At 37.9% G+C, this 23,768-nt stretch overlaps 3 protein-coding genes across 3 annotated transcripts; all 3 read left to right on the plus strand.

Annotated features, from left to right (window-relative positions):
- The first annotated feature begins 183 nt into the window (after window positions 1-183).
- On the plus strand, window positions 184-3,593 carry LOC132798804 (TBC1 domain family member 23). The gene is made up of 3 exons (XM_060810786.1): window positions 184-439; window positions 1,003-2,362; window positions 2,420-3,593. The coding sequence occupies exons 1-3, from the start codon at window positions 423-425 to the stop codon at window positions 3,119-3,121; spliced, it is 2,079 nt and encodes a 692-aa protein (XP_060666769.1). The 5' UTR covers window positions 184-422; the 3' UTR covers window positions 3,122-3,593.
- Window positions 3,594-4,748: 1,155 nt separating this feature from the next.
- Window positions 4,749-12,280, plus strand: LOC132798428 (uncharacterized). Its single transcript, XM_060810282.1, has 5 exons — window positions 4,749-5,279; window positions 9,567-10,058; window positions 10,128-10,365; window positions 10,975-11,276; window positions 11,351-12,280. Exons 1-5 carry the CDS (start codon window positions 5,087-5,089, stop codon window positions 11,470-11,472), a joined length of 1,347 nt encoding a protein of 448 aa, XP_060666265.1. The 5' UTR covers window positions 4,749-5,086; the 3' UTR covers window positions 11,473-12,280.
- A 5,586-nt stretch (window positions 12,281-17,866) lies between these two features.
- Window positions 17,867-23,120, plus strand: LOC132783507 (sialin). The gene is made up of 5 exons (XM_060788708.1): window positions 17,867-18,078; window positions 20,246-20,445; window positions 21,106-21,886; window positions 22,225-22,511; window positions 22,573-23,120. Exons 1-5 carry the CDS (start codon window positions 18,039-18,041, stop codon window positions 22,756-22,758), a joined length of 1,494 nt encoding a protein of 497 aa, XP_060644691.1. The 5' UTR covers window positions 17,867-18,038; the 3' UTR covers window positions 22,759-23,120.
- The last annotated feature ends 648 nt before the right edge of the window (window positions 23,121-23,768 follow it).

Genomic DNA, 23,768 nt, shown 5'->3' on the forward strand with positions numbered 1-23,768 from the left:
ATTAATAATAAATTTGATCAATATAATAAGATAAGTTTAAAATTCCTTGAGGCAATGTGCATTATCGTATGGCCAAGCAAGGCTACATCCACGAAAAATGTTAAATGTGTAGTTAGTAATCGGTATATTTTGAAGACATAAAATAGTACGTTTTTAAACTTGATTTGCGGTCACGCTGCTGATTCTTCCAATAAGAAAACATTTACTCACACACATAAACAGTAAAGTAATTTTTTGGCGAACATTTACGAAATTTCCGTAGTTCGAACGTTTTAAAATGCACATAAATCTATTGCTCAGCAATAATAATAGAGTGCAGTGAAATCGAAATTGAGCAGAGGAATTGAGAAGAGAATCCATCATCATATTAAGACAACAAATTAATCGTGCCAACCGTTCAACGTGTGTAGGAGGCCTCGGCCATGGAGGAGAATATGTGGTAAATAAACATTCGAGCCACAAACACAACTACAAATACAGCAGCCTCAGCGGCGACGTCAACACTCCAGTCCCAAGTGTGACAAATTTGTTGATGTAAAAAGCTTTGGCTGCCTGATGCTGCTGCTTCGCCTTATTTAAGTAGTATTTTTGAGGACGGCCTTGCTATGCCTTGCCTTGCCTTCTATACATTGATGACATAGCGCTGCGCGAGAAAGAGAGGGCAGATGTAGTGCAAAAGAAAGCATTTGAGTCAGCAGGCTGAGTGAATGATGATGATAGCAAGCTTTTGTGTTATCTATGAACAGCTGTGCTAATTGATCACGTCGAGGTGTAATCAGCGAATCCAAACGCATTATTATGTTAATTGTTTAACCAAGTTTGTTGTAGTGTGCAGCAAAGAAAAAGCTTGGTATCAAGCAAAAAAGATCAAGAGCTTCAAGATGAGCTTTTGCAAGGAAGGGCAACTTGAGCAATAGAAAGCTTTGTTATAAACTCAAGCTGATCAAGAGCTTTGGGACAAAGAGTTTTTAACTAATACATACGTTTCCCTTAATTTTACAGGATTATTGAACTGGAGTCGGCGCTGCTGGACGATTGCAATGTGAACGACATCTTTAGCATATGCCAAGGCAAACCGCTGCCGGAGGCACTGCGTCCGGATGTGTGGCAGGTTTGCCTCGATGTGCGTCACAAGAGCGATCAAATGTCGCTCTTCAATGAAATCTATGATCTGCCATTTCAAAGTCAATTGCGCGAGGATTGCAAGCGCTACGTGGAACGCATTGGCAACGATGAGGAAGATAAAGTGTCTGTGGTGTCCGATCTGGAATCCATTATGACATTCTATTGCAAGAATCGCAATCTACAATACGAAGCAGACAATGGGTGGATTGAGTTGTTACTACCGCTCTTTGCACTCAAACTAAACCGATCCGATACCTTTAACCTATTCGAGTCCATAAGAGACACTTATATACCCAAGGGCTGCAAACCCAAGGGAAATGTCTTCCATGTGTTTCGGTTGCTGTTGCTATACCATGATCCTGAGCTATGCACTGTGCTGGATACGAAGAAAATCACACCAGATCTGTATTCGCTGACGTGGTTCCAATCGCTGTTCGCCTCGTGCAGCAGCCTCTCGGTGATCATTGCCATGTGGGATCTGTACTTTCAGAATGCCGATCCATTTATGGTGTTCTTCTTGGCGCTCATCATACTGATCAATGGACGTGAGCAGATCATGGCACTGAAGACGTCATCGAAGGAGGAGATCATCAAGTTTCTCATCAATATGCCCTGTGCCCTGGAGGTCGATGATGTGCCAGACTTTTGCTCGTTGGCGCAGTATTACGCGCTGAAGACGCCGACGTCATTCAAGACCGATTATCTAAAGGCGTTGTATGGCAAACAGAATGACTCACCACGCAGTCAAGAGGAGTCCAACAAAGTGTCGCAAGCGCTGTGTTTGCCAGTCTCCGTTTATGAGCTCGTTGAGAATTCTGCAACAGAATTTCCAGTGCAGGATGCGGTGCGTTTCTTTTTGGTTGATTGTCGGCCGGCGGAGCAATATAATGCTGGGCATTTGTCGACGGCATTTCATTTGGATTGCAATTTAATGCTGCAGGAGCCAGTGGCCTTTGCCACAGCCGTCCAAGGATTGCTCACAGCACAGAAGCAGGCAATTGAGGTGAACTCAAATGCGGGCGGTGAACATTTGTGCTTCATGGGCAGTGGACGTGTGGAAGAGGATCAATACACACACATGGTGGTGGCCTCATTCCTGCAGAAGAACACACACTATGTGTCCTTGCTCACTGGAGGCTACACATCCATACACGACTATTTTGGTGATCACATGGCCGACTGCCTGGAGGATCACAGTGTGAGCAAGTGTCTCGTCTGCCAGCAGCACAATGTCAAGGTAAGTTGAGTCTACTAGGATGCTTAAAGTTGTCGAATAAACTCTGTTGATTTCTAGACCAAAGCGGTGCCACTCAAGCTGCCTGCAACGACGCCATCGTCCACGGATCTGTTTAGCAAATTCTCCGCGGCCATGAAATCCAAATCGGCTGAGGTCAAGGGACGCCTGCTCGACATTATTGTGAATCCCAGCTCAAATGGTGCCAACGCTACTGCTGCTGCCAACAATGGAGCTGGAGCACCTTCGTTAGCCGCACAGGAGCGACACGTGAGTGCCAAGGATCGCAATGGCAAACGCTATCGAAATGTGGCGCCCGTCTTTAGCATCGACGATGAGAACGAGGATGCCTACGATGCGGGTGAAAAGGATGCGCCGCTGGCTGCCGGCGAAACGAAAGAGATTGTCAATCTCAATCAATATTTCAAGACCGCCGACATTATCAATGCATTCAAGTGTCAGGATGTGCACATGAATGGCTATATGTACGATAGCCATTTGATTATAACACCCACACAGCTGGTTGTGTTGCGCGAATTGGGCGGCGGTCAAGCTCAAATTATGGTGCGAAGACCGTTGGCCAGCATTGTGAAGATCACTGCGAAGAAGCGACATCGCAATCTGATTACGTTCAAGTATGGCTTTCCCGATGGCGACGGACTGCTCATCACGGACATGGATCGCTTTCTCATACCAAATGCCACGGAGGCAACGGCGCTCGTCTCCAAGCACATTGTCCAGGTGCTCGACAATGCTAAATAAAGCATCACAATTACCACACAAGTCAATAGTCAAGCCCATCTACCGCTGTACATCATACAATTACACCAATCCCCCTTTTAGACCTACACACAAACACATACACAGATACTATGCAAGTGCAATGCTTTAGTCTTAAGCTGGCAAATGTTTTCCTTCGACAATATATCAATATTGAATTGGCATTAGCGTAAATTAACCCAATAACTATGCAATTTGTAACATAAAACACCAACTCCCTGTACTCCCTGTCCCTGTATTACAAGCGAATTAAACAATATAATTAATGCAACTTATTTGATACCCTATGTCGCTCTTGTTATCCCAAAGCAACCCTCTAAATGCTAAGTGTATAAATAACGGATTAAAGAAAACCTTAGAAGCCTTGAGACTTACAATATGTAAAGATTATAACAAAAATATTTATTGCAATTAAACAAGGTATAAATAAACTATGTACTATATTCAAAACAAAGCGTTGTTTCTTGTTGAGAGTTATTGTCTCTAATAGAAATAATTTGTGGTGAAAACATCCTACCCGCTGTTTTCTTGTTCTTATTTCTTGGTACTTCCGTTTATATGAAATAAGTAGTTTTGTAGAATATTGTGAAGAATTGCGGTGCTGAAATTAAAGAATTAAGTAATAAACGACTTAAAGTGAATCTAACCTCCGTAAACAGAAATACATATAATTAAAATAAATTTAATAAATATCTAAAAACTGACAAAATTGTTCAATTTTTGGAATGGAATAATTTTTCTTTTCTATTACTATCTTATCTATTATCTTTAATGCAAGTTTATCCAATATATTCATATATATAGAGTTTGATAATTTCTTCACAACATATAATATATGTACATATAAAAAAGTATTATTTCCGATACTCAAAATTCAATAACTTTAATGCAATGCATAAATATTACGTATTCGCAAAAGTTTAAAAATATTGAGTATACGCAAATGTATTTCTCAAAATAGATGTAACACACAGCTCTTAATTAAATATTAAGTATACGCAAATGGATTTCGCAAAAAAATTAATAATACGCAACTTAATCGAATATTAAATATACGCAAGAATAGTAAGCATACGCCACTTGTTACCACCAGTTACCAACGCATTCACCCACACATTATACATTTTTTCGCAAGCCTTTCACTGGGTATCAAATGAAACAAGTTCTGCGAATGGAACCTGGTTGAAGAGAACAACTCAACTCTAGCGAGCAACAGCTACCAATTTGCGTTACACATACTTAGTATAAGTAATTTAGGATTAAGGAGGCGGCCAACCACCCAGGAAAGGTGTGGAAGGTAGCAGCAGCAGAAGCAGCAGTAGAAGCAGCAGCAGTGGGAGCGAAACTGAATATGAATCGCTGTGCAGACATGGAGCAGGCGCATTTGGAGCAATTGCCAGGCTAGCGCCACATACGTAAGCAGCCTGTTGGACAGTGTGGTTGTTGTTGTCGATTCGAGTTGTGCAGACGGCCGCAATTCTTATCAATGACAGTGACGTAGATGGCTGTGCAGACACAGGCCACAGAGGCGACACAGGCTGATGTTGGCGATGCGGCTGCAAACTCAATTTGGGGCGATGGAACATTAAAAACTGTTGCACCACAGGCCCAACAAGACAGTTCATTCAGAACAGTCACAGCACGCGGACGCAACAGCAACAGCAAAAGCAGGAGCAACATTGAAACAACTTGACAAACTTGACAGCAACAACATCATCATCAGCGGAGACAGATACTAAGGGTCAATTCGACCTCAATTGGAGCACAACGCGTTTTGTTCGACTTGTTTACTTAGTTAGTGTTTTGTGTGTGCCTCGAGTGCGTGTGTCCTGTGTGTATTAGACTCTTTGTGCGTGTGCCACAACAACACAAACAACAACATCAACAAAGTACACACACTTAGTGGCAAGTGTGGCATCTGCTTTTGTTTGCTGCTGCTCCTTCAAAATGCAATTGCCTTTGTCATTGTCAACGTCCGGAATTGGACACAGCATGCTGATGGTGCTGCTCGTGCTGCTCGTTGGACTGGCTGCCGCTGTGCCTGCCTCGGTGTTGGCCCAAAACACCGAGTTGTCCACCAATGCGAACAACAAGCTGCAACATCAGCAGCAACTCCAGCAGCAAAGGGAATTGCCGGCAGGTGAGTGTTAAAGTTCAATTCTTTGAATGCGTGGGCTGCGGTTTCTGCGAATATGTGTGTGCCAGTGTGTGTGTGTCTGTGTGTGTGTGTGTTAGCCTACGTCAAGCAACGTGTAGTTAATGTTAAAGGTCATTTGAAAATTTCATGTTTGAAAAATGGACATACGCCCCACGGCTCGGCTCGCGTTCTGAGTGAGTGCCGCATAAGTATCCACTGCACGTACAGTAAAATATCCTTAAAACGGTTTTAAATTATTAGAAAAACTGTTTTTTTTTTATAAGTTTGACATATTTAACACCCAATAATATAAGACAAATTATCATATAATATTCCATTCAAATTCGTTATCCATTTTTTTAGATTTAGAATGTATTTTTTTCTACTATCATACATATGCCAACTAATTGTAATTTTTCAACTAAAAAGTCCTGATAAAATTAAGCTATTATTGTTAAAAAAAATTAATTTGCAAATAAATAATTCAACGAACAAAATTGTATCACCCTTGCTTGCAATAGAATGTAAAAATTGTGTGACTTGTAAGTTGTAAAAATAGTGAAGTAATTGCTGTCAATATTTTTTTAGAAACTTTGCATAACATGATATAAAATATATTTTTAATTTGATGCTATTCATTTATAAAAAAAAGTTAAAAGAAAAAGTTTATTTTGTTTTCGGAAAATAGAAGAAAATAGTTGACCTTAATAGAAAACAAAAAACATTTTATTTTCGAGCACAACAAAAAATTATGCTTTAAAAATAGGTATCATACTGTGTGGATTTTAGGAATTAAATAATTGCTAATGTTAACACTAAAAATGTCATGGCATATGGTGAACAAATTTTTAATTATCTTCTATATTTTTCAATTTGTTGGCTTTGAAAAATCATTAAAAATGAATTGAAGCAATTATGCCATTTCAATTTAAGAGAAACCTTAAATCAAAGTGGATTTTGGTGTACATAATACATATTAATTTATTGTAGGTAATTTGTGCTTTTGCAGCCCACATTCATTTTTATTCCCAAATGCAAATTAAACATCTCATTTTCAATCAAAATGGAATTTGAGCCGCCCAATGTTGGCCAACAAATCTATTTAGCGATTTGTTTAGCATTTAGGCTTAGTCGAATTTCACTGTACTCGTGTGTGTGTTTGTGTTTGTGTGAGTTACTTGTAAGTTGAGCACATTAAGCAAAACGCCCACGCGCGCTTTTGGCAGCAGAAGGCAAAGGCAACGAACCACCTAGCATCCTGTCAGTGTTTCTCATCTCCGTTGGAGAACCTTCCACCAGCAGCAGCAAAAGCAAAAGCAGCAGCAGCACTTCAACCCATCCGGCTGCCTCGCCCACTCCGCCGTTTAAACAACGGCATGTTCCATTTTCCGCTGTTGGGCTTGCAGGAAATTGCGTAGGTGTTTCTGCCACAGAGGCTGAAGGCACGACAGCTGGCAGTGGCAAATGCTAAAGCGAAAGCGAAAGCAAAGGCAACAAACAAGCAAGCAGCAAGCAGCTTGTTACTCAGCCGATTTTAACCGAAAAATGTTTGTGCTCCATTCAGAGCTTTTGGCTTAGTGTAACATTACAATCATTGTGGGCCATAATACACACACAGACATGCACAAATACACACACACACATATGCATGTGTTGTAGTTGGTTTCATACACAGTATAAATGCTGAGCTACACCTACGCAATGCGTGGGCGGCTGCTGCACAAAATGGCGACCAGCCTCCTTGGTTTGCATGCCAGCAGCGTATGTGCCTCTGTGTGTGTGTGTGTGTGTCTGTGTGTACGTGCGCGCGATTTCATTTCTATTTTTAGACTTCGCAGCAGATGCCGTTGTTGTTGTTGTCTCATTCTTGCTGTTTGCTTTATGCTGCTGCTGCTGCTGCTGCGAACTGACGCCATTTCTTATAGGGATTTCCAAGCGCGCTTAAAAGTATGCAATACTCTCGTTTTGCTGTCACTTTGTTTAGCATAGCACTGAGCTTCTGCAAGGCAACGCGCTGCTTTAAGGACTTAACCAGGCGACGCTTAAGAGTATGCAATACTTTTGTATTTCTTACTGTCACTTTGTAGTTGCAACCTTATGAGATTGGTCTTAAGAAAATTCCACAAATTATTGAAATGAATTATTCAATTGACAATGATTTACTTACAAGATGCTTCATTAAATATTTATACAAGTCACCGCTGCTGTTGCTTGTAAGACAAAGCATATGCCATGAAATATTCAGTGCTGCTGTCAATTGCACAGCCAAGGACCGCAAATTTCTATAACACGGCAAGCAATTGAATGGACGAGACGCAGCCAGGCGAGGGCGAGGGCGAGGGCAGCTTTCTCTGCTGGCCGCAAAAGCCAGCAATATTTTCATTGCCGCTTTTCATGTCACAAATTTTCCATATGCCGTTATTATTAAGTTATTTTCAGGCCGCACACTGCCTGCGGCTGTTAATTGTGTTGTTGCCAACGCAGCTCGTTCTCATTCTTCTTGTGTTATTGAGCAGCAACAGCAACAGCAGCTGTTTGGCCTAAAACTCAGCCCAAGCCCAAGCCACAGGCCACAACACAATCTCACAAGCGAGGTACGTGAATGTGTGCGTGTGTGTGTGGCAAAAATTGAAGAGCAAACAACTTGTTGATATTTTTACAGTTCAGTGAATATTTTCATGTTAGCCAAGTAGCAACAACGTTTGCCACACAAGTACATGGAACATGTACCACAATGACAATGCGTAGAACGACGTCAGCAAATGTCAGCGCATATAATTTAGTTGCCTGTTTTATTTATTTATGTAGTCGCCGCCTTCCCCCCCCTTGACGTGTTGTCCTGCGCCGTTGCACAGTTTCTAGCCGGAGGACAGCCAGACGTTGCAGAGCTGGGAATTATTATTCTGGGTTTCTCTTTCCTCTTTCCTCTCTGCTTTCAAATTTTCTTTTTATTTTTTCTGCTCTGTTGTTGCCTGCTTTGGTGGCAAAACACATTTAGCCAAGGTTTAAGTTCTTGACAAGGCAAACATATGGTCAAGTTGCTGTTGCTATTACTGGAAAAAAAGCAGCTCGTAACTGGGTTAGTGGTCATAAAGACACTGCGAAAATCGCAAGCTATAGATTACGCAGCAGTTTGCTTTAATGATGAAAGCGTAATGAAAAATATAGACTAATAATTTAAACAGCAGTTTGACTTGCATTAAAATGAAAGCTGTTAAATAATAAATTACTTATATATATCAATTATAATCTGATTGAATCAATTGAAATGGAAATATTCCGACAGTTATCATTGTCCCTTGTTTGGCAGCCCAAAAGTATGCTGTAAAAGCTGTGCGTCAGAAAATGTAACATGATTTGAGAGACTATCGCTGGGGTTTCCACCCTCAATCAATCATATCGCATGCACAATACTGATATGCTTGGAAAAACGTTTCTATTTGCGTAATTTTCTGCATTTTTACACATAAATCATTGTTAATCATTTGTTGACTCGCTCGTTCGCTTCCCTTATCGATGATACAATCATGAAAAAAAAACACCAGCAACACCAACAATATTTCCATATCGAGTGCTAAAAAGATAAACGTGTGTGCTTAACTGTGAGCTGCGAGCTGTGAGCGAGAAACGAGCTAAGCTGTTGCTATAGGTAAAAATCCCCCCCATGAGTAGTTTGAGCATGCATCGAATGGTGACCAGGTGGGATTTGGCACGATAGATGTAGCTGATAGCAGATGGGATGGGGTTTTGGGTCATGATATGGCTAGAAGTCAGTTGGTTTGATTAGTGTTAAGTGTTAACTCGAGTTTAATTACGAGCAACAGGCGCTTGATTAACAGGTTCAGCTAAGTCGATTCAATTAGCGTTTTGTGCACCGTTGTGTAAGGGGCAGCAAGCAACTGAAGCAGCAAAAAGCAGCAGCAACAGCAGCGGCAAATGCGATTAGACATAATAATGTCAATGGGTATTAGTTGTTATGGGGATAACTAACTAAGCGCCCGGCACCATCAGGCTGGAATTACATAAACATTGGCTTTGACAGCGCTAATTGCAATTAGTGGCACTGCCAAGCCATCGATGTATAAAATAAAATAATAATCAAGAAAAAAAACAACGCACCAAGTTCAAGAGAAAATATGAAACAATTATGGAGCTAGGGCGCTTTTGCTAATTGGTTTCGCCTTTTTATTGAATCAAGCTTTCTCTGGCACATAAATTGAAATTCTCTTGACGCAGCCCCTAAAAGCACGCAATGGAAAATTACATTTAATTTTCGCATTCTCCACACAGTGAAACGTTCGGAGGATGACACAGCGTCCAATGCCGCCGCTGCTGCTGTACCAACAGCCGATAAAAAGTCGAGTCCGGAAATTGTGCCAGCTTCCTTCAGCAATTCTCCACCTGCCCGCAGCACCTCGATTGAGCAGCCACAGTCAGAGCAACAACAACAACAGAAGCAGCCACCGGCTGGCCTCTATGCTCTGCCCAGCAATGATGAGATCCTGGCTGCCGTTGCTGCCGCGGCTCAGAGCAGCCAACAGCAGTTGCAGAGCGATCCCACGGCTCTCGAGGAGGCGGTGGCCAGCTCCACGATGCGCAAACGTGGCATCAACTACGAGTACAATCCCTACATGTCCGTGCCCAATGTGCCCGACTATGGCAGCGATGTGCCCAATGGCATTTGGACCGATGACTACGAGCCTGCTGCTCCCCTGAACTACAACAACTATAACAATGAACGTGAGCTGCAGGAACTGGATGACTATGTGCCAGAGCGACATGGTAAGCCAAGCTAAGCGACTTTTCTAGGCATTCTTCTATTGGTTTTTCCCACTTTCCTTCTTTCTATAGTGAATGGCGGCAATGCTGGTCGCAACAAGGCTTATGATAACCTCCAGAATCTGCTCAATGCCGAGGCTTACTTGGAGAGCATTCCCCTCTCGGTGCCCCTCACCTATGCCAATCGTAACTACAACCTGGATGAGCGCAACAAACGTGGCATCTACTACAACCTGGCCAACAATGGCGCCAACAGTGCTCCCGCTGAGAATCTCAATCTGAACAAGTACCGACGATATGGCGATATGCGGTAAGTTTAAACACTCGATATTTACAGTATGTTAATAGAATGTTAAGAACAGGTACTTAACTTAACATTAGAATGACATTTTGAACTATCAAATAAAGTTAAATCGAAATTAACTCAACTAGAGATTAATACATTTCATTTGAAAACTCTTGGTTATTCTTATTATTAACATAATACTAGTGGAAATGAGTTTATATGTTATGAACAGAATATTAGAAATGCAACATAGAAAATGTAAATTTGATTTAACATTATGATAACAATTTGAACTTCTAACAAATTATCAAATATTAGAAGCTATAAATTCCAACTAAAAATTAGTCAAACTTTTTAAAAAAAAAACATATTCTAATCATAGTGTCAACTCCACAGAAATTATAGTAAATATTACAATAACATTTTGAGCTAGCATACAATGTTAAGTCTATGTAAACTTAATTTTTGAACTAAAAATTAAGAAATTTCATCAACAAACTCTTTTCTAGTCTTAATATTAAGTGTAATACCATTTTACGATAACATTTTGAACTAACAGATCAGGTTAAATCTAAAGTAACTACATTTTTCAACAAAAAGTGTATAAATTCCTTTACCATACTCATTTTCTAGGCTAAAACGCGACACCACCAAACTGACTCCCGCTGATATGTTGGCTCTCGTTGCCCTGGTCGAGGCGGGCGAGCGTGCACGCAAGGAAACCGATGTGGATAGCGGTGTCTCGGTGCCTTTGGTCGATGCTGAGGAGTTGGACTATGTGCCAGCGGGCAGCTGGTTGGATGCACCGCTAGCTTCGCAGCAACAACAACAACAACCTGCATTGGTGGACTACTATGGTCTTCCAGTTGAGGCTCAGGTGGTGCCCAAGTACGAGTATGTGCCACGCCCACAGAAGTACGTTGGCAGCAATAGCCGTAAGTGAAGGAAACAACACAATGCAAAAAAAAGTAAGTTTAACTAAATTTGAGTTATACTTAAAAATTTCCAGGTTTTGGCTCATCAAAGCGCTTCATGGTCGCCAAGAAGAAGCGTTCGGTGAACCAGAGTCAGTTCATGAGCGAACCAGTTGGTGAACGGGGTCCCAACTATTATGGCGAGAAGTTCTACTAAGCCATCAAGAATGCTTTAGTTAAACGGACAAGATGAGAACGAGAACGAGAATGAGATTGAGAACTAGAACGAGCGAGGGAGAGAGAATAGAAAAGCTTTCAAGCTGAGCTTTCCACTTTTATTGATAACCAAACATCATATAAAACTAAAAATAATAATAATAAATTTAATAATGCAAGAATAAGAATAAGAAGAAAAAATCCCCAATCATTTACCTTTGCTCTAGTTTGCAGAAGATCAAAATTATCAAAATCGAAAATGCAAAAGATTTCAATATATTATATATTTAAAAGATGATCAACTGTGTCAAAGTCATGTGCAATTTTTGTGTAGTGTTTGAATTTTCGAAACAAAATACAAATATATATAAATTAACGCGGTATTGTTATCCATACATATATATATATACATATATATATATATATATCTATTGCATAAATAAACTAAATACATACTAAATACGTACTCGTATATGAATTATTGTACGTCAAGAACATAATCAAAATCAATGTTTTTAAAAAACACTTAACAACACAACAGGGTTGACAAATTTTGTCTAATGCGAACTTACCTACATACATATGCCTAACCTAACCTAACCTAACCTAACTTAACTTAACGTTAAAACCTAACCTCACTTAATCAATGTCAATGTCTATGTCCAATTGTACAATTAACGAAACGAGAACCGTCAACACTATCACTATATAATTGTGTAATATCAAATCGAAAAGAGAAAAAAAACAAAACTAGAGGCTTCCCAAGTAGTACAAACAAAAAACAAAATAATAATGAAAGAAGAATAAAATACAATCGATAGTTACTTTAAATGAGCTCATCATGAACCTAAAAAACACATTTCTATTACGTTATTCTCGATATGTTTATACTATAAGAAGGCGCCATCTATCTGAACACCTTGACTACATATATCTATATATATATATATATTTACACTGTGCCACGACTTTTATACAGACTCGCGCCGACTTGCCCGATCCAGCTAAGAATGATGACGACAAAAAAGAAAACAAAACAATGACATCTTTAATAAGCAACTAAACAAACTATTCTGAAGTATATCTCTAACAAATGATACCAATATATAATAATCGAAATATATGTACACAGACTATATATACATATATATACAAATAACATATGTACTATATGCAAACTATTTGTCAAGATTAAGTGGCTCAGCGCATAAATATTTTAAATATACTATGGCGATTCCAGAGAGCGGCGTACGAAGAAGACGCGTTAATTTATTTTAATGAAATTGTCTGACTGTTTTATTGAAAACAAAAAAAAAAAAAAAAAGGAAATAAAAAAAATTTGAAAATCAAATATACATACTACAATTATACACATACAACATTCTTATACATTACTTATATACAAACATTTATTTCAAGAATATTGAGAAGAATTGAAAATGAAAAGACAATGAAGAATATAAATAGCGTATATGTTCGAGAGTGTATGTATGTAACATACTATAATTATAATAATAACATAAACAACACTCAAGTAACTACAACTTACTATACATACATATTTATAACATTTTGAAATATATATCTTTTTCATTGCATCTTTTTTATGGAGGTCATTAAACATATTTTGGCCTTTCGATTGGGTTTTGGTTTTTGGTATTATGCGAGCTTCATTTTTAGTAGCTTTATTTATATCGACAGAAAATTGATTTACGTTTTTTAAATAAATAAAATGTCTTTGGTTTGGAAAACCTCAAAGTGAAACGTTTTAATTAATTGCCCATCAATTAGGAACTCATTAAATTACAGGCAAGCAGTGAGCTTTTAATTAGCATACAAAATGCGGTCGCTGTTAAAGATGAATCTCTCTGGTAAGTAGAGGAAATATTCCTTATCAGTTAACAGTGAGCTGTTAAATGCGAAAGCGTTAATTAAAGAACTGCGGCTTTTGCAGTTGAGTAGGCTCTTTATCAGTCTCCTTAGCTTAGCAACTTCGTCATAGATGAATGTATACGTACGATATTTATATTACTTCATTAATCATTGTGTTCTATGAATAAATTGCCATATCAGGGAGTTTGTTGTAGTTTTATAACCTGGACAAAACAATCAATAAATAGCCTTTGCTCTCACTGATTTCTGAATTCTGAATTCTGATTTATGCGTTTTTATCATACATCACATGTCACATATCTGTAGCTACTACTACAATCAGTTTGGCGCCATTCAATAATAGCTTTATTTCAAGGGTTGTTTCATAAGTTCCCCCCCCCCCCATCGAATGACGTCACAAATGGCGCAGCAACAATTACGCACTAAATAATATTTACAACAAAATCCTCGAACCATTTTCGGTGGCGCATTTCCAATCTGGTTGTCAACTCAGCAACAAAACTCAAGCAAAGCGACTCTCGAAATATCCTGTATAAAGTTGAAACAATTTTGAATAATTCACAGAAGTTTGAAGACATATTCGTCACGAATTTAAACTACTCTTCATGCATCTTTTTACAGAGCATCTCAATCGAAATGTTGCTGCCGAAATTATTATTTTTGTTGTCAAGTGGTCGAAAAAAAAGAGTGAAATAAATGAAAATTGGAAGGCAATTCAATGAACGCCAATTAAGAACTAAACGAAATTAAATATATCAAGTGAAATATAGGCTTTAATTCCAAAAATGTTCATTGTATTTTATTGAAAGTGTGTGCCGAAATTTAATAAAAATCAATTTAACAAACACACGCGGCGTTAACGAGAACAGAAGAAGTTTCATCTAACAAACATTTTGTTCGTATTTTTGTTAGGAAGCAAACCATGCAGCCGTAAAACTCAGTCGGCGTATCCAGAGGTCCATTGTGGGTATTCTAGACGTAATGGGCCATAGAACCCGTCGTCACAGTCGCCGTTGCGACTGTCCAACTTAATGCAAACAGCCTCAACTTAGACATAAACAATATGCAGGAGAATTTCGTATAGATAAACAAAACGAATGAGAATACAAAAAAAAAAAAGTTAAAAAAAAATAATTAATCTGTCACTGGCTGAACGACATTTTAATACCCTATACACCGAGCAGATAAGACATCTATTAGACATATGTGTCTAATATGTGAAATTCATATTAACTGTGTGCCTTTTTTCCCCTGTTTGAGTATGGGATTCAATTACTCGAACTCGAATTGTGCATACCTCAAATGAGAGTGTGAGAGTACGAGAGAACGAGACTGTGCCCCCAATATTCCATATGGAAACAAGCCGATAAAAGACAAATAAAGAATACAAATAAAAAGCAAGTAAGCATGATTTCGATAGAGGGGTCTCTACTAGTAAATACCCTCTAAATACTTATCAAATTTTATACATTTTACATCCACTATTCACAATGTATTTTAGCTGCATTTTAATTTTAAAATTACTGTCAAATTTTCAAAACATACTATATAGATGCCTAAATGTTAATATGGAAATTATTAAGAAATAATAAAACACTAAATTTTGAATATAATCATAAAGAATGCCAAACTTAAAAGCATATTCCCAGTAATGTTCTTAAAATCAAAGGAACAGAGCTGAATGCACTTGCTATAAACATTGAACTACCCTTCTCAACCATTCATTGGCTACAGGGTATTACAAACAAACGGCAGACAAGAGTAACAAAAACAACAAGAGCGTCCATTAATATGTATTTCTATATGTACCTCCAGTTTTGTTGTTATTGTTGTTGTTGTTGTTCTGATTGTTGTATCCAGAGAGTGCGTTATGTGGGGGGATAAACGGAAAGCGGAACGAAAAAGGGAAGTAAATACCAAAACACTAGTACTTAAGCCGAGTCACATTTGCATACATCATCATCATCTACGTCATCCGCATCAGCATCAGCATCACCATCAACATCAACATCAAGAACAAAGCATTAAAACTGTGCCAGGCCTCAAGTTGATCAGTTGGCAAATATTTGAGGAAGGACAGGATGTGAGAAACAAACAAAACACAACAACAGCAACAGCAGCAACAACAAAAAAACTTTCAAATAAAACGCATAATTTCAGCGATTTAAATATTTAATTTCAATAATCAAAGCAATTTTTTGCATACATAATAAAAATGGTCTATCAAATCTAGTCAAAGAAAGAATTTCACACTTAACTGGACTCCAGGGATTTTACAGGGTATTTTGGCAAATTGTGAAACGAAATTTGATGGAAGCAAAATATTTATGAGTTCAATTTCAAGGCAAATTTGGCTCTCTGTGTTTATAATTGTCCGAAATACATTTTTGGCAGTTCTATAATTGCAATAATTCTAAATGCGGCATTCTAAACAAAAAAAAACAATTTTTAGCTCAATTAATGCCCCAATTTTCTTTAGTTTATATAACAAGAACATTTTGACATTTCAATAGAAGCTTGTGCAATTCATAATTCGTGTCATGAGACAAACCTTAGGACCCAACTTTCCGCTAACATCAAAATTTGTTTAGCGCTAATTACAACTACAAATTAGTGAGTTGACTTTTTAATAAAACAAAAACAAAAATCTGAACTGGAAAGACGGACGCCAAGCAAACGAAACGGAACGGAACAACTTTTTGGCAGACAGTTGAGTCCGGCTTAATGTCGGAGCTATTATCATATATCCATTCACATATACGTATACTTAATATGCCTATTTATACTTATTTTATGCACGCGTTTTGCATTCCTAATTAATGCGCGCGATATGGGCGAACAAATTTAAATCTTAACAATTGTATCAACGTTGTTTTTTTTTTGGGAACGATATCATTCGTGACAGTTTTTTTCACTTTTTTTTGGGCATATTCAGTTATACACCTGTATTTGTTTATAAACATTTACATTCGTTTTTAGTTGTATAACTTTTGCTGTAACTTTTTAAGTGGGCGAAGTTGTTGAAAATTTCAGCTGGAATACGCAGATGCTCTTTCAATTTTTATTATTTTTTTACGTTTCTTTTATTATCACAAATATTTCTGTTTATATACATGTGTGTAATTCTGGCAAAATTTGTTCGCACGCGACACTTTTTGCAGTGAAAAAAAAAACATAAACTGAAACAATTGTAAATATAAGTAAAGGCTATTCTAATAACTTTGTATTAGCACTATATTTAGAGCTAAGATTTAATTTAGTTACTGTTTCTGTTTTACGTTCGTTTATTTTTTGGTTTGCGTAGAAATTTATTTATTTTTGTAATTATTCTAAAACAGAAAAATAATTGCAAAAACTTTCTTAACTCTAATAAGAGTGCAAATTAAGAGTTATAAAAAAATAAAAAGTACTTTTTATTTTTATTTTCTCTTCAGAATTTACTCTTTGGGATAATAATAAGTATTTATTTTACTAACATTTTCAACAAAATATTTTGTATTTTAATAATATAAATTTTATTTCATTCAATTAGAATATATTGCAATACAAAATTATAAAAAGAGGAAATTTTATTTCAAATTATATTCTAATGCAATACAATTTATTTATGTGGATGCTACTATATAGTTATTATATAAGCAATGTTATATATTTTTCAATTCATTTCAAAATACAATACCCTTTATAAAAATTACTTGTGATTATATTAATTATTTAATTCCATTTTACTATACCTTACTAAACATAAAACAATAATATAGCAAACGTTCATTTAATTTTGTAATACACTTTCTGTTGTGATATTTTGCTTATCAATGAAATGAATCACAACAAATATAATAATATAGCAAACGTTCTTTTCATTTTGTAATGCAATTTCTGTTGCAATACTTGGCATATCCATGAAATAAATCACAACAAATCGTTACAACTCAATATTTGTGTTAACTAAGCAAAATATTTGCTTCGAAGCAAAGACATTTTAGCCAAGACAACAACCAGGTGGTTGCACGCAACCGCAGCGCACAAACGTGAAATACATTTGTGTATTGTGGCAGCTATGTTGCTGAAGGGAGGCGGGCAGAAGGAACGTCAGGGGGTGGCAAACCCCAAAATGTTGTGTGCGTCGAAAACTTGCCGATACAAGATAGAAAGATACAGAACTTAACAACACAGCTGGTAAGGTATTTGTGTGTGTGTGTGTGTGTGTGAGGTAGGTAAAGCAAGTCCGAAACAAGACGAGCTAAGAGGCACGCACACTCTCCAGCCAAACGAGACCCGAGACCAGGCCAAACCCAAACCCCAGACCACGAGCCGGCAATGAATACACACACACACATGCAAACATAAACAAATACACGCAGACTGTATAAATCATGCTCTTGAAATACTCGTGTATACCACGAAAACCGAAAATATCCAAACGTAACGACGTCGTCGTCGTCGTCGTCGACGTTGATGTCGGAAATGGAATCTCGAGTCGATTCGCAGTCGCAGTCGAAAATTTTAGTTGGTGGGCAGCTGCCACAGGCAACGCACGCGTCGCATTCCACAAAACTAGAAACCGTTTCGGATTTTTGTACGTCGCGCGAAAAACTCTAACAAGTTTTTCAAATAGTTATTTTACAAGAATTTACACAACAAGAATTTAGACAACACACACACACACTAAAGATGCCGGAGGAAGTGCCTGCCAAGGGCAGCGTCTTGGGCAGTAAGTGTTCCTTCCACGAAAAATCAAACTGTCAACCATATTGTCCAGTCTCTTGACATTTCATCAATGCAAATGGCAACTGCATCAGCAACGTGCAACGTTGCACATGCAACAAGTGTTTGTGTGATGCCATAGTGTGGAAATATTGAGAAACTTTCTGATCTCGTGCAATTTTTTGGGCTGCCAAAAAAACACACACACTTTGACCTCAAAAACCGCCCAAAGGTCGTGTGCGAGACGTGTGCGTGTGAGTTATGTGAGTGTATTAGTGTGTTTGTGTGTTTGTGTGTTGGCGGCACATCCTTCCTCAAGTTCTAATATTCGGTGGCAGCGGCATTTATAGCAAACTCGCGGCATATATTTTTAGTCGCTTTATTATGTATTCCATTAGCTATTCCATATAGCTCCAGGAACAGGAGCAGAAAAGAAATACAGTAAACGAAAAGAAAGAAAAAGATATCATAAATGACATTGACAGCTGGCCGGTGACAAGGTCATTTGTATGTCAGCGCTATAAACAATAATTGTTTTTGGTAAAAAATAAAACAAGACGCTGCTTGCCAACATTACCTAGGCCAACAAATCTATATCAAACAATTTACTAAATATCTTATTTTCCACACAAAATTTATGGCGAAATTCCAAGTGCTTGGAATTTGTTTCGTGGGCGCCTTGCAAAGTGGCGAGCGGGAGGCGGGGGGTGGAGCCATTGAGGCGGTGTCCAACCGGGATATGGGTACAACAAAAAAAAAAAAACAGCTCCAGCTGCTTGGACCTGTAAGGCCGGTCAAGTTGGATTTGCTTTTAGCCTGCTTTCACTTGTCATTTCTTGCTCTTCTTTTGAATTCGCTGAAGCTGATTTTGTCCCTTTTTTGTGGCTTTTTATTTTAGGTTCTGATAAACTTCCTTCTTACTTCTCTTTTATGTTTTCTAGAGTAGCCTTGAATTCTAATCTAGATTTGCTTTCTGTGTACATCTTTGAACATCCTTTTGCTTTTTACTTGCTTACATTATATAACATTTGTGGGACTTCTTCTTATGGTTCTTTCAAATGGAATTTGTTTAATTTGTTTATATTATAAAGTCAATACTATAAGGTAAATAATATATTTGAAAAAGTTCCAGTTCCTTATTTATTTCACCAAAAGTTTAATTTGTTTATTTGTCGAATTTTTTCCTCAAACTTTAATCAATCCAATTTTAAATGATTCTGAACTTTGTTGTACTTTATTTATTTATAAAATCTTCTTCAGCTTTTTTAGAATTCTTCGCACTTCTTAGCTAAATATGTTCTTCAAATGCTTAACAGTGTAAATATTGTCTATGTGTATTGGTTTAACTCATCATATTTTAGATCTAGATGCTTTGTTATTTTTAATAATTTAGCTAAGTAGTTCATTAAATTTATTGCCAATTTTTTACGCTTGCAACAGGTGTTTGCATTTTGTTAGACATAGTTTATTCTTTCTTTAAGAGAACTTGTTTCTAATCTCTGCACTCAATCTAAACACAAACGTTTTATTTAATTTACTTTCGCTTTTAAATTTCCAACTATCATGGAGTTATCAATTTGCTGTCACAATTTTAATTTATTAGGGAGCAATTTGAGGGCGTCTTAGAGTCTGCTTCTATAAATCGATTAGACTGTCTAAATTTGACATTTTCCATGAGACAGCAATTACATCCACTTTCCACCGTTTAAGTTGTCAACTTTTGTTTACTTTCACTTCCCATAATCTTCAATTAATCCTTTGCCAAACCATTTTATTACTTAATAGTTTTGCGGTTTGAGGTGAAAAACGTTTCGTAGAACATCTATTAATTGCTGTCGACCATAAAAATTAGACTGTGGCACAATTCTCGTATTGGGGCGATAACGATGCGACGACGACTGGCCATGGTGTTAATTTGTTTTGTCACCAATTGGGATGTGAAATTGAAAATAAATACCATAAAAACATTCAATTTGTTATCAGGGGAACACAAACGTTCAATAATTGTGCGCCGATTATTCAATAAGTGTTATTGCGCGCGTGGACTCAAGATATGGATCAGTAAACTGAAGACATTCTCTATAACGAAACTAGTACATATAACAAGTACATTAACCTGACCCACCCCACTAATCAGATGTTGTTTTTCCTCCTCATTTAATTTGCATTTACAGAACTCGTGCCCGCACGCTATGTGCTCGCTATATTGGGATCTATTGGCATGGCCATTGTATATGGCCTGAAGGTGAATCTGAGTGTCGCCATGGTTGCCATGGTGAACCACACGGCCATCCACAAGGCGGATGATCATCAGAACGATACCGCTGCGTGCTCTCCACCAGGCGATGCCGCCAACAATACTGCTAAGGTTGAGGTAAGTCTGGAATGGAATGAATCTCTATATATTGAAATGTATTTCAAGTTAGTGGCAAGCTAAAACAGCCTTTGTCACTATCAAAAAGAAGCGTCTGCACAGCTTATCGACGTTATCAGCTGCATAGTCGAGTCCATCTGTCTGTCTGTCTGTCCGCTTGGATTAATCTCTCAATCTCAGATAATATAACAGCGATAACTGCCAAATTTGGGGAATAACATTTATTATTATTAAACGCAGATTAAGCTTAATTTATAATAGGGCCCCCTGAGGCTGGAGCAAAGCGAATAAAAGTAAAACAATGTTTTGCTATACAATAAAATAGGTCATTTCCAATTGATTGAATAATATTATACATATTTGGCAATAAGAAAGCCTATTTCAAACGATTGACTTATATTATAAATATCTAAAGAAACTTGAAGATAGAAACTATTACATTATGTTGTTTACGTTGTTTTTCTTTTATTCAATTTTTACAAATTCAAATCTCCTTAAAAGAACACAAATTTTTTTCAAAACAAAATGTTCTAAAATAAAAAAACAATATAATAATCAAGTTGCAGTTATATTTACTAACAGTATCAACCAGATACCTCACAGTCTATCACACTTTCCAATTACTTCCCCCACTAACTAATTGCTATTATTAATTCACAGGATGGTCCTTTTGCTTGGAGTGAACCACTGCAGGGCACCCTGCTGAGCTGTTACTTCTGGGGCTATTTGGTCTCACAGATTCCGCTCGCTCACGTTGCCGAGAACTTCTCGGCCAAGTGGGTCATGTTGTTCTCGGTGGCCATCAATGTGCTGTGCACCCTGCTGACTCCTGTCTTTACTGAGCTCCATTATGGTGGCCTGATTGTGATGCGTGTGCTTGAGGGCGTCGGAGGCGGAGCCTCATTCCCGGCTATGCATGTGATGATTGCCTCGTGGGCACCGCCCAGCGAGCGTATGGTCATGTCTACAATCATCTATGTGGGCACCTCGGCTGGCACTGCGCTCTCCATTCTCATGTCTGGCATGTTGTCCGCCGCTTGGGGCTGGAGGTCCATATTCTATGTGATGGGCGTTTTGAGTTGCATTTGGATGGCATTGTGGATAATCCTCGTTCAGGATAATCCCAACAAGCAGCGTTTCATTAGTCCTGAGGAGCGTCATATGATTACCAGCTCGTTGGGCACCGAGACCAAGGTCGAACATCATCCAAAGGTGCCATGGGGCCAGGTCTTCAAATCTGTTCCGTTCTGGGCTATTCTCATTGCTCACACATGCAACAACTTTGGCTGGTACATGTTCCTCATAGAGATTCCATTCTACATGAAGCAAGTGCTCAAGTTCAATGTGGCCAGCAATGCTGCACTCTCCGCTCTGCCCTACTTCCCCATGATCATCTTCAGCATATTCCTTGGCAAGCTGTTGGACACGCTGCAGTCGAAGGGTAAGTTCGCAAATTCAAAGATATCTAAATGAAGATTCTATCGACTTGTGATCGTTGATAATTTAATTCAAGAAAAAAAGAATTCAGACCATCTCTAATCGAGTTCAAGAAAAGTAGTTATCGATCAGAGTATAAATAATCCCGTTCTATTTATAATAATCGGAACAAGATCATTAAAATAAGTTAATAGAGAACTTTAGAAAAGACTTCTATCTTTATGGATCCAATTCTATCCTCAAAAAATAGTTGTAGATCGGCATTTATACATTAATTATGAACTGATCGATAACTCCTTGATTACATGTTTATTTCTAATCGATAATCAATTCTACTTGCAGGCAAAATCAGCACAACTGTAGCTAGAAAGACCGCCACCTCGATCTGCACCGTTATTCCTGGCATCTGCTTGCTGATCCTATGCTACATCGGCTGTCTCCACTACGAAGCTGTCTCGGTCATGTCCGTGGGCATTGTGGCCATGGGCGCCATGTTCTCTGGCTTCCTCTCCAATCACATTGATATCGCGCCCAATTTCGCTGGCACTTTGGTGGCATTGACCAACACAGCAGCCACTTTGCCCGGCATCATTGTGCCCCTCTTCGTTGGCTTTGTGACACACGGCAACGTAAGTAAACTTTTCAAATAATTCTAAAGCATTTTCTTAAGCATTCTATTAATTTTTATAGCAAAACATTGGCGCTTGGCGCATCATCTTTGGCACCACAATTGCTCTGTTTACTCTGGAGTTCTTCGTCTTTGTCATATTTGGCTCTGGAGCTGAACAATCGTGGAATCGGTCTGGTGCCCAGCAGCAAATTGAAGTCAAGGATGAAAAGACACCGCTGAAGGAGACTCCTCCATCGAAGGCATAAAATTAGTAATCTCGTTGCACGAACAAAACAAAAAACCAACAAACAAAAGTAAACAAATGCAGAATCAATTGATTTGTAGAGCCAAGCACAAAGAAAAAGAGATAAAAAGATAATGATCAATTCTGTTGCACTTTCGCACTGGACTGTAAATACCAATACCAATTATAGTTTTTAGTTCTCTCTATTTACTAAGTATACTCGTAACTGTGTCTATGGACAACCACCCCACTTTATTATACAACCCAAAACCGAATCCTTCATCGCTTAACTGCCTCATGTACTTAACCTACCGACAACAACCTACTCAAGAAAATTATCCGCCTACAGACAAACAAATAAAACGATATAGTAGTCAATATGAATTGGATTTTTCTATTTCTTGGAAAAGGGGTTTTCAAAATTCAAAATTCTTTTATAAGATGAAGCAGAAATCACATAAAAATTATCAATTTGCTGTCGGATTAATAAAATATGATATAAAATCATTAAAATTGCAAGACGCAATCATTATTAGTAATTTTCTATATAGAAAATGTTGAAAGAAGCGTCTCAAAAATAGATTCAATTTGGCAAGAAAGATTTTGTTATATACAATTTTCTTCTTCTTCTTATTGTTATGGGCGTCTCATATACTGGTTATCACATGAATATTGCGCCAAACATAATGGGCAATATTGGCTCGGTTTGTTACCAAGGGCAATATGAGTGGTGCTTAAAGATTAGTTCTATATCATTATACTGTTTTATTTTTGGATTAGATAGAATATTGAGGTATTGTTTGGAGTCAGAATTGGTTTCCTTTTTCTGTTTCTCTTTGAATTTATAGTGTACATCGCTTTTGGATCAAGAAAAAAAAAAAAAAAGGTCGAAAAACGCCTAAGTTTTTTCGTTTTTCTTTTCTGCTGGATTTGAATTTACAAATTCGATTACTTTTGAGCGCGATAACAACTTGTAATCACAGGGTGTCAAACAGGTTTATGGAATAAACAGACTTGTGCGCGAAGCTATTC

The sequence above is a fragment of the Drosophila nasuta genome, chromosome 2L, assembly GCF_023558535.2.
Source record: "Drosophila nasuta strain 15112-1781.00 chromosome 2L, ASM2355853v1, whole genome shotgun sequence".
NCBI classification, from domain to species: Eukaryota; Metazoa; Arthropoda; class Insecta; order Diptera; family Drosophilidae; genus Drosophila; species Drosophila nasuta.

What these genes read in the sequence shown, in the direction of transcription:
- LOC132798804 (XM_060810786.1), top strand. An exon ending in GCCAGCAGCACAATGTCAAG is followed by an intron (nt 2,363 to 2,419) that starts GTAAGTTGAGTC and finishes GTTGATTTCTAG; the next exon opens with ACCAAAGCGGTGCCACTCAA.
- LOC132798428 (XM_060810282.1), top strand. Translation starts at nt 5,087, where the DNA reads ATGCAATTGCCTTTGTCATTGTCAACGTCCGGAATTGGACACAGCATG. An exon ending in CGACGATATGGCGATATGCG is followed by an intron (nt 10,366 to 10,974) that starts GTAAGTTTAAAC and finishes CTCATTTTCTAG; the next exon opens with GCTAAAACGCGACACCACCA. An exon ending in GTACGTTGGCAGCAATAGCC is followed by an intron (nt 11,277 to 11,350) that starts GTAAGTGAAGGA and finishes AAAAATTTCCAG; the next exon opens with GTTTTGGCTCATCAAAGCGC.
- LOC132783507 (XM_060788708.1), top strand. Translation starts at nt 18,039, where the DNA reads ATGCCGGAGGAAGTGCCTGCCAAGGGCAGCGTCTTGGGCA. An exon ending in GGACACGCTGCAGTCGAAGG is followed by an intron (nt 21,887 to 22,224) that starts GTAAGTTCGCAA and finishes TTCTACTTGCAG; the next exon opens with GCAAAATCAGCACAACTGTA. An exon ending in GCTTTGTGACACACGGCAAC is followed by an intron (nt 22,512 to 22,572) that starts GTAAGTAAACTT and finishes TAATTTTTATAG; the next exon opens with CAAAACATTGGCGCTTGGCG.